At 35.2% G+C, this 11325-nt stretch overlaps 1 protein-coding gene across 2 annotated transcripts in view; it reads right to left on the bottom strand.

Moving 5' to 3' along the window:
- Positions 1 to 11325, bottom strand: part of PPP1R21 (protein phosphatase 1, regulatory subunit 21) — a 74278-nt gene that overhangs the window by 17328 nt on the left and 45625 nt on the right. For both annotated transcript variants that reach the window (XM_010855894.1, XM_010855893.1), the window contains 3 exons: positions 7667 to 7794; positions 3824 to 3976; positions 1082 to 1174 (listed from right to left, as the gene is read on the bottom strand). In XM_010855894.1, the coding sequence (XP_010854196.1) occupies positions 1082 to 1174; positions 3824 to 3976; positions 7667 to 7794 (374 nt within the window). The remainder of the gene's footprint in view (positions 1 to 1081; positions 1175 to 3823; positions 3977 to 7666; positions 7795 to 11325) is intronic.

Genomic DNA, 11325 nt, shown 5'->3' with positions numbered 1-11325 from the left:
CATCTTTTTGGGGTGTTAGTTCTAAAAGGTCTTGTAGGTCTTCATAGAACCGTTCAACTTCAGCTTCTTCAGCGTTACTGGTTGGGGCATAGACTTGGATTACTGTGATATTGAATGGTTTGCCTTGGAAACGAACAGAGATCATTCTGTCGTTTTTGAGATTGCATCCAAGTACCGCATTTAGGACCCTTTTGTTCTCAATTTAGACAGGCAGGTGTGAGACTGGAGTTCTTATCAGATTAGCCTGCAGCTGGTCTGTGCCAGAGTGGGAGAAGCAATAGCTCTGATGTCAGACCATTCTGCCACTTATTAGTTATTAATCCTTTGGATAAAAACTTCTTAATTGCTTCAAGCCTTAACCTTCCTCACATAAAATAAGACAGAAATCCAAAATAAATTAAGATACTCCACATTTCACTGTCTCAGGAATTTTGTTTTATGTGGATTAAATTTTCAGTTTCAACATCCTCTCAGATTAATGTTGAAAAGATAAGTGATACATATCCAAAAATGAAAACAAGGTCAGCTTAGGCAAAACACTCTCACATAAATCTGTGCCCTCTTTAAAAGAAATATTTCTAAAACTAAAAACAACCCAGGTAAAGTAAATAAATTTAAAGTAAATAAACTGCTGGCAAATGCTAAACTGGTGTCAGATTGTACCAACTTCTGAAAAAACCAGTACTGCCTACCTCCACCTACCTCCAAATTCAACTGACCAATAGAGTACTGGAAATTTTTCATTCCTGCTCCTTTAAGAAATAAAAATAACTCACTGACTCTCTAGCCTTCTCCCCTTTTTGCCTTATTACTTCAGACATTTAAATCTAGCCTAAATTATTAATCAGCATGGCAAAAGTATGCTGATATTTCTTTATTGGCAATTTTAACACCAACTGAATCAGGATGACTTAGAGTATCAACAAGTGTTTTTCAATGAATTACGCTTATGGTACATGTGTTAATTTTAGACGTTTACTTACATAGCCTTTTAAATCTCTCAATGTATGTTAAAAACCTTCCACAGGGGATTTAACATTCATCATCTTTAGCAAGCATCATGATTTTCCCAACGCCATACCTGTTGCGCAAGGCCTTCTCGACTTTCAGTAGAGCTGAGAAGGACCCGGCGGTTTGCCAGAGCTTCTTCATAAGGCACAGACTCCAAGAGGGGCTATGGAGAAAGCATCATAAGAATTAAAGAAAAAAGCTGCATGATTTCCCTGACCTTACAAATAAAAGTGCTAAATGAAGTTTAATAATAAAATTCAGGTGTGTGTCTATACAGACTAGTTCCTTTAATACATGTGAAAAAGAAACTTAAAAAAACAAAGAATGAAGGGGAACATGTCATACCAGTTATAAGCAACACTGTCTAAAATCATAGGACTTGCACCAAAATAGACAGATAAAAGAATGACACAGAAAATCTAGAAACAGATAAAAGCACATACAAAAATGTATTATGTGACAAATGTTGCATTTTTACATCAATTGAGAAAAGATAAACTGGATAAATCATGCAAGGACAACCAGCTAATAATTCAGAAAATTTAGACCCTGATTTCATACTGTATATCAAAATAAATAAATTCAAGATGAGTTGAAGATTTCAATCTAAAAAGTTTAGACCACAAAAATACTGGAAGGAAAAAACAGGTGCCCTGGAGTAGGAAATGACAACCCACCCCAGTATTCTAGCCTGGAAAATTCCATGGACAGGAAGCCTGGCGGGCTACAGGGCACAGCGTCATAAAGAGCTGGACACGACTGAATCACTGAGCACACACACACGTGTGCATATAAAATATTCAAGAGTGATCAAAATGATTAATATAATTTATGTTTATGTCTAAAGAAAACTCTTTTGGTAATTATAAAATAAAAAATCTAAATATTAAAGAAAAAAAAATACAGGTGAACACATCTATAATGTTGAAAAGTACCCTGACTTTCCAAGATTGCCCTGAGAATCATCACCATAAAGGAAAAAGAATGGCTTGATGATAAAAAAAATTGAAACTTCTAAACTTTGAAAAATTACTGCAGCAAACTGAGGGGAAAATATTTCCAACATAAACAAAGGACTAGAATCCTTAACACAAAGAGAGCTCTTTTCAAACCTAATTAGGAACATTTATTTAAAAATAGGTGAACAATTTAAGCAGGAATTGATAGAATAATATAAACAGTAATTTATGAAAGGATGTTCCATTTCAATAATAAGCAGAGAAATGCAAGTTAAAACAATAACAAGAAAGCTCTTATCTCTGAGATTGACAAATGAAATTTACGGGTTAGATTTATACCTCTATTGCTGGTAAATTATAAACAGGTAACCTTCTCGAAGTGTAGACAGGAAAAAAACATCAAAATGTGAAACATTTACACACTCTGAACAAACAATTCCATCTTTAGGAATTAATAATTAAAACATTTAGGTCACCTTATACGTTACTAGGAGTATACAACTGCCCTTAAAGGTAATCTGGCAGTAAATATTAAAATTTAAAATAGGCAAATCACATCATCAGAATGTTCCACCTCTCAGTATTCCACACATACGCCTAAGGAGGCATTTACAAAGTTATCCATTGAAGTATAATTCTAACAGTGAAAAACTGGAATCAATCTAAATGCCCTCCAAAAGGAGAATACCTAAATGAACCATGGAACGTTTACATTATAGAATTCCATGCTGTGTTTAAAATGAATATAGTAGCCATCATATGTATTGATATAGATCTCTAAAACTTACTTTAAATGAAGAAAGCTACACAATGAAACATGCATACAAGTTTTTTTTAAAAAAACAAATTTAGAAAAGTCTTTATATTATGTATAGTTCAAAATTTATACAGATGAGTATAAATATTCCAAAAGAGTCTGGAAAGTTACACATCAAACTGATAACTACAACTACCACTGAAAAGGAACTGGAATTAGGAATTGTAATTTACCTATAATGTTCTCATGTAATTTTATGCATTATGTGTAACTAAAAGTTAAAAAGAAATGAGAAGGTAAAAACAAATACACAAAGTTCCATGTGCAAGAATATGCCATGTAGTGTTGCATATAACAGTGAAAAATAGGAAGCAACCTAAAACTCCATGAGCAATGATGGCTTGGCTTAATTAAATTATTACACATTTACAGAGTGAAATACTATATATAAAATACTAGATGCATTAAAATGATAGCAATTTAGAAGTATAGATACATATTTTTGATACATAAAAATATCCACAATGCATTAAAAGGAAAAAAAACAATTCTAAAACAGTGTATGTATCCAGAATTACTGCTTTTATAGTGTGTGTGCACATGCATGAATGTATATACTTTAAAATTTTAGGGAGCTAGAGATATACTGTAACAAAGTTAACAGTAGCTACCTTTGGATGGTGAAATTTGATGTACCATAATTTTCTTCTTGTACAGAAATACTTCTTCTGATTTCTTTTTGTAATGATCATGTATTTGCATTATATTGAGAAAAAATTATAAATGTACTTCAACTTTTTTGTTGTTTCTACAAACTTAAGATTTCCTGAAGTTTGACGCTTATTGGCTGCCTGGCTGTCTCACCCTAAACTCTGTCAGGCGCTGGAAACGGAAATCTAACACAGCCTAAGAGGTGAGGTTTGGGTCTCCGTCATATCCTACTTTCCAAAGTCCTTCCACCCTTGTAACACCCACCAAGCACCTGCTCCTCAAAATTGAATAAAGCATAAATATCAACTGTGGGGAAACTACTTCCATTCTCTGGAATTATTTCAGATTTTCCCTCTGATTTAAATGTTAACAGGAGCTCACAAACCTTTCTCAAAGCCTTCATATAGGCAGCAGCTTTTTTCTTATACTGCAGCATGCATTCGGCTGAAAGAGGACTGATGAATCCACTCCCTGTCTTGGGCCCATAGCTCAGGGAAGCAATGAAGTAGTCCACGTTGTTGCTGAAGAAAGATGCAATCTAAACCAAGCGTGACAAGAAGATCGATTTTGTTTTCCAATAATATATTTAAAATATATATCTAACAGTTTTCAGAGCAAATTAAGGATACTGAGAATGCAAATGAAAGTTCAACACATGCTCAAAAGCCCACATTTACTTATTTGAAGAGAATACTTAGGCAATGATTTATAATAAACACAACATCAGTTTAAATTTTCAGTCCAGACTGGTGACGTGTGTATTCTACTGTTTCTGAAAACCAAGGCTGATTCTGATTTATTCTATAGACAATGTTTATGAGCTGTTTACCTCACCAAATCTGCGCCTGTGCTCCAAACATGTATGTTTGGGTTTATACATTCCATTTGCATCTTAACTTTGACTGTTTCATACTCCAACACAAGAAATGACACAAGCATCTTGAATATATAATTTCTACTTAAATTTCACTCTGTAAATCTCAATCTGTGCATTACAAATAAAATAGGAAAGAAATTGACTGAAAATTCAGTACACCCTTGTCATTTACAGATTTAACACTTGCTTACAACAACAAAGATCCATGACTGTATTTTTTCTGAGCCATGATTTTGAATCTACAGTCTATACAAAATGGTGTTATAAATTAAAATGTCTAAGAAAGTTATTAGCCAGAAAAATTAAAGTCTTGGATACATTCAAGAGTATTCAATTTCAATAAATAAGAACAAGTGACTTGTGAAACAAGAGTATTTTACCTTGGCAAACACTGCTCAAAAAGTAAGCACTCACTAATGGTCTAAAAGGTTATCTTTTTCATCAATATTTTACTATATCAAATGAAATTCTATGTTAGGTAGTATTTAGAAAAATCAAAACTCTAAAAATCTTGAGTTGTATATTCCATTTACATGACATAGACGAGACACACCTAGAAGCTGCATTTAGGTCGTGGCAGTATATAGCAAAGTTTACTTTCTTTCCTCTCTAGTATTTCTGTATTCCCCAGGTGTTCTTTAATATGCATATGTTATACCTTCCTAGCGGGTTTTTTAAAAATTACAAATGATAAAATTTAGTTTAATCAAATCACATTAGCTAAGTATTCAGCTGCCACCAACTAATACTTAATTCAGATAATTATTTTAGTTAAAAACCATTTTAATAGAAATTTCTGAGTGAAGATCAAAACCTTTCCTTGAGACAACTGTTAAGGTTTCAGGCAAAGTAAATCTAAAATAAACTATGAAGTATTCAGGAATTTAACATTCCAGAGTTCTCATTAAAAAGTGACAAATACAAAGACTCCTGTAAAATGTCAATATTCTCTTTTTTTCAGAATTTTCCTTAATTGAATCAAAGTTAAAATCATCATCAGAAAGTTTCCAGAATGCGTGTAGATGAAAGTGTTACAGAGGAGGCAGTAAGGATAATCTGGCTAAGGAGTCCTGTAGGCACTGATATGAGTTGACAGAATCTCATAACACCCTTTAACTACAGCCCTAAACAAGAGCAAACTGTCACGAAGACCAGTCTGACTTTGGGAAAGATAACACTGAATATCTAATATAATCTATGATCATTTCTGATCAACTTAAACCACTTGAAAAAAGTATGCTCCCTCCTACTAAGGTCAACCTGTCAGAAAAATAATGGTATATAACACAGATAGAGATTAGCATTTTCTTGAGAAATTATGTTGGATCTGTTGAAATAAATGGGCTAAGATAGTCCTGAATACAGCCCTTTCAGTTTTATATGTATGGGTAGTTCTCAGAGAAATCTTAGTCACTAAAGGCTTTGATGACAGGCACATGAACATGTCTTCCCTGAGAACTCAGTTAGTAAAGAATCTGCCTGCAATGCAGGAGGCCCCAGTATGATTCCTGGGTCGGGAAGATCCACTGGATAAGGGATAGGCTACCCACTCCAGTATTCTTGGGCTTCTCTTATGGCTCAGCTGGTAAAGAATCCGCCTGCAACCCTCTTACACAGTTGGTGGGAATGCAAACTAGTAGAGCCACTACGGAGAACAGTATGGAGATTCCTTAAAAAACTGGAAATAGAACTGCCATATGACCCAGCAATCCCACTGCTGGGCACACACACCGAGGAAACCAGAATTGAAAGAGACACTTGTTACCCCAGTGTTCATTGCAGCACTGTTTATAATAGCCAGGACATGGAAGCAACCTAGATGTCCATCAGCAGATGAATGGATAAGAAAGCTGTGGTACATATACCCAATGGAGTATTACTCGGCCATGAAAAAGAATACATTTGAATCAGTTCTAAGGAGGTGGATGAAACTGGAGCCTATTATACAGAGTGAAGTAAGCCAGAAAGAAAAACACCAATACAGTAATACTAATGCATATATATGGAATTTAGAAAGATGGTAATGATAACCCTATATGCAAGACAGCAAAAGAGACACAGATGTATAGAACAGTCTTTTAGACTCTGTGGGAGAGGGCGAGGGTGGGATGATATGGGAGAATGGCATTGAAACATGTAAATTATCACATGTGAAATGAATCGCCAGTCCGGGTTCGATGCATGATACAGGGTGCTCGGGGCTGGTGCACTGGGATGACCCAGAGGAATGGGATGGGGAGGGAGGTGGGAGGGGGGTTCAGGAGGGGGAACACATGTACACCCATGGCAGATTCATGTCAATGTATGGCAAAACCAATACAATATTTAAAGTAAAAAAATAAATTAATTTAAAAAAAAAAAAAAAAGAATCAACACCAAAAAAAAAAAGAATCCACCTTCAATGTGGGAGACCTGGGTTCGATCCCTGGGTTGGGAAGATCCCCTGGAGAAGGGAAAGGCTACCCCACTCTAGTATTCTGGCCTGGAGAATTCCATGGACTATATATAGTTCATGGGGTCGCAAAGAGTCAGAAACAACTAAGCAACTTTGACTTACATTAACGCGCAATTAGAATATGACATCTACTGAAAGCAGTTAGCCCACATAGAACAATTTTAACGAAACTGCACTCTGGTCAGTTTATGACAATAATTAAGTACTTAATGATCCAAATGATCATTATCTAATATTAAGAATTCAATGAGGAGACATGTGTTGAAGTCACCTTAAAAGTACGAATTAAGGTACAAAACCACAAAGGTACAAACAAAAATCTTGGTGGAGAAAAAACAAAATATAATAAAAGTCTTATAAATCTTTTTCTATACCCCAATTTCTGTACAGCAGACCTTGAATATACATCAGGATCTATAGTGAGACCACCTGGTATCTAAAACATCAACAGTGAGTGACCCACTTACTCATCACAAACATTTAACAGCATTCCGTATTGTGTCACATATTAGGTAGGAAGGAGGAAAAGGGAGACAACTTTATTTTACGAAAAAGGCTGATAATCTAAAATCGTTTTACAGATTAATTTTTCTACTATGTCAATCAAGAAAAAAAAAAAAGAGATGCCAGTCCAGGATCGATGCACAATACTGGATGCTTGGGGCTAGAGCACTGGGACGACCCAGAGGGATGGTATGGGGAGGGAGGAGGGAGGAGGGTTCAGGATGGGGAACACATGTATACCTGTGGCGGATTCATTTTGATATTTGGCAAAACTAATACAATTATGTAAAGTTTAAAAATAAAATAAAATTAAAAAAAAATAAAATAAAATCTAGAATTAAAAAAAAAAAAAGAATTTAATTTAACGTCAATATAAACCAGAGAAAAATTACCTTTCCTGCTCCATTTGTCAATGCCACTACTGATGACAGGATGCAGTCATTAGTTGTTATGAGCTTCTGGGTTGTTGTTGGAAGTTCAAGCTCTATTGTAGCCTTTTGACTATAATGTTTGGAAATATCTATGAATCCAATTAAATGAAAACTCATCAGTATCTATATACAAGTTGGATACAGTCAACCAACCTGTTGACCTCTCATTTCTATGCTTACAAATTTACAAAACAAGTCTGACAAAAGACGGTCCCAAATATCATAATTGGGCTGAATCTCAATTAGGTTTCAAGTCCACATGCAAAGAATAGAGAGTAGTGAGGGTCTCTTAACACCATCCTGGGGTCACTATTATAGCCTAGAGCATGTTGGTCTCAGTCTCTTTCATTTGAGAGTCAGTCCTTATTCTTGTGCTGCGTAAATGACCCTAACCAGTATTTACCAGTTAAAAACTTTGTTTTGACAGTCTAGTAGGCACAAATGAGAATTTTTATTGTGCTTATATAAACAAACCATGAGGCTGGAAAAGAACAGCCAACATAGGCATGGTGATCCACAGTCCTTATTGGATCTTAACCAGTTTGCCAGAACATACTTTAACAATAAGAAAGGTCTGCACAGCCAAATAAGGATTGAACACTGCAATGTCTGGCTTCACATTCTATTGCCTCCAGTCCAAGAAAATTACAACAAAGGCCTGTGGTTCTAAAAGCATAGAAGAGAGGCTTAGACAGAAACATGTAGAGAGAAACAGCAGTAGGTAAAACTCGCCAAACAGCTAAACTTGGGGTTTTCTGGGTCTCTGAGAAATAAAATAATTTCATCCTGAAAATAAGGGGGAACAGAATTAGCAAGATAACATTGATTTGTGAGGAAGGACAACTATATTTGTAAATAATAAAGAGCTTACAATACAGCCTCCTCTGAATTTTTATTTATTTATTTTTTGGAATTTTTAGACTACTTCAGTTACAACAGCATTATCACTACCAACAAAGCGAAAAATAGATCACAAGACATGGAAATTAATTGTTATAGCAGGCATGTACACGAAGACCTTCATTTATTCAGAATCAAGAAATTTAGTTGATTTTAGACTATAGATAAATAAGAGGAAATAAGACTATTTAGAAATAAGAGATTTAACGTGGTATAACCATGATATTTCAGCACAATTTAAATTTATTTATTAAAGACTAGAAAGATTTAACGTGGTATGATCATAATATTTTTAGCATAAAATCACTGTTTTATGAAATTTCTTTTTCTAAAATTTAAAGCTAAGAAATTGTGTTATTTATATACATTGTATGTATATATACAAATATATGTAAACTGTTACATACAAAAGCTTTTAGGATAGGCTTAGATTTATAAAAAATTTACAGAGTTTCCAGATACCCTTAGCCAGTTTTCACTATGGTTAACATCCTATGTTAATATGGTACAGCTGTCACAGTGAAGAAACCAACTAATTGGTACATTACTATTATGTCTAATATATTTTAAAAAATAAATGATTATCTTCTATAAATTCATAAGACAGCCAAGTGAATAAAAATTCAGTTGGAATGCTGGACATTTTTGGTATACTGAACTTGCTAGCTCCCAAAGCAGACATCATCTTTCTACACACCACAGAAAGTTTTACTCAATATTTTACTGTCTGTATACAATGCTATAATACAACTGGGCTGGCAGGCAATCTTGGCTGACTGTATAGGTAATTAAAATACTTATAAAAGATGTATAATACTAAGAACCCTCCCATGGCTTCTAGTGGATCAAAGCTACTGTAGTTTGACTATAATAATTCTCCCCATTCAACTGTTTACTCTTTATTTATTGAATCTAAATATTTTAATTATTTAGGGTGTTCCTTGACGTTAAATTTTAACTTCAAAAAGAACAAGGAAATCATGTAACCTAGACTAGAGATTTATTTTTGTTTAATGTTTCCTATCAGTCTACCTGCTTTAGACTTGAGACTAAAGATCAAACAATTCTCACTTGTTAAAAGATTAATTCACTCCCCTTTTAATTCCTTGTAGGACACACATTTTTATAAATCTCTCTCTCTCACTTTTTATATTAAGACCAGCCTGCCTGCTTGCTTGCCTGCCTTCCTTCCTTTTTCCCAACTTGGACCAAGCAATTATGCAAGGCAAAGGATCAAGGGAAAAGATTTGAAATAAGAGCTCTCTTAAAAACAAAGTTTATTCTGTTAATGCCAGTTAATGCTGACTCTGAGAGATATGAGAGATACACAACACTCTTCCAACTAGGTAAGAAGACAGATTTGAACTGTAAACCTATCAGCAAGAGCCCATAATCTGCTTGCCAACCATTCTTCATGTTTCCCAATATTTTAAATTTATATTATGTACACTTTCAAGAACAGAAACAAGCAGAGGCACAAAGAGGGCTTAGGGGGCCTCTGATCCTCCCATAATCTCCACCAGCTCTTGACAAATGGTAACAGCAGCATCCTTTGATTTGGACCACTCAGCATCTAATGCCACATATGAACAAAAGCACCTTCAGAAAACTTAGAAACACATTATTATTATTTATAGAAATATAAATAAAATCAAGATTTTTCAAGGTAAATAAAGCTTTAAGATCCTTCTCAATGGATAGCCCCCCTCCATGGCTCTAGCCCCTCCTTTATCAAAATTCTAGAGAAAATACTAGTAGGAACAAATCATAATATTAGCACAGGAAAACTTAGGAAACAAAACCAAAGAATCTGTAGTCACAGAGCAGTTTGTGGTTTCAATGGCCTAGTTCTGGAATAGAAGACTGTGGTTAAGTCTGAGCTCCCCAAATCAAAAGCTGCACAGGAAAAAAGTTCTAGTCCCTTGGGCTTTCTATGGACCAGACTAGGTTCTGCAGCGTTGGGACTCATTATCGTTACCTGCCACCAAATCTGTCTATGCAAGCTGTGATTTCTGCAACCAGAGCTAGCTCCAGAAGTACAGCGACTTCTACAGTTCCTTATAATTGAAGACAAGCCTCAAAAAGGACCATTCTCAAGACTAAGGTGGTATTAGGTAATACTACTGGGACTAAGATAGATTCCCAGCAACACAGGTTATGTGTCAGTTTATAGAAGGGCCCCCAATATACACATTTTATATATGCAATCCGACAAAATCTTAAGTTTTTAAAATATATTTTCTGTGAAACCACTAATTGGTCACTAACCATACATTAAACACCACAGTGAAAAATCTAGGTACCTGGGCTACTTCCAAAGGTGGTGGTTTAGTCACTACGTCATGTCTGTCTCTTGCGACCCCATGGACTGTACCCTGCCAGGCTCCTCTGTCCATGGGATTCTCCAGGCAAGAATACTGGAGTGGGTTGCCATTTCCTTCTCCAGGGGATCTCCCCAAAACAGGAATCGAACCCAGGTCTCTTGCATTGCAAGTGGATTCTTTACCTACTGAGCTACAAGGGAAGCCCTACTTCCAATAGTCCTTAGTAACTGCTCTGCCCTCTCTTTCTGCTCCTACTCCAATAGCCACCAAAAGGAAAAGAGAGAGGGGAAAGAAACCAAAAGCCATGCAGAGATATAAATTAAAAAGTCAGGACTCAGAATCATATGCTAAGAAGCAAAAGAAATGCCTTTCGACAAGCGTATTCTTAGGAGCACA

Source organism: Bison bison, unplaced genomic scaffold (genome assembly GCF_000754665.1).
Source record: "Bison bison bison isolate TAMUID 2011002044 unplaced genomic scaffold, Bison_UMD1.0 scf7180017864370, whole genome shotgun sequence".
Taxonomy (NCBI): Eukaryota; Metazoa; Chordata; class Mammalia; order Artiodactyla; family Bovidae; genus Bison; species Bison bison.
Note: the sequence above shows the minus strand (reverse complement) of the source record. Positions and strands in the feature narration are given on the sequence as shown.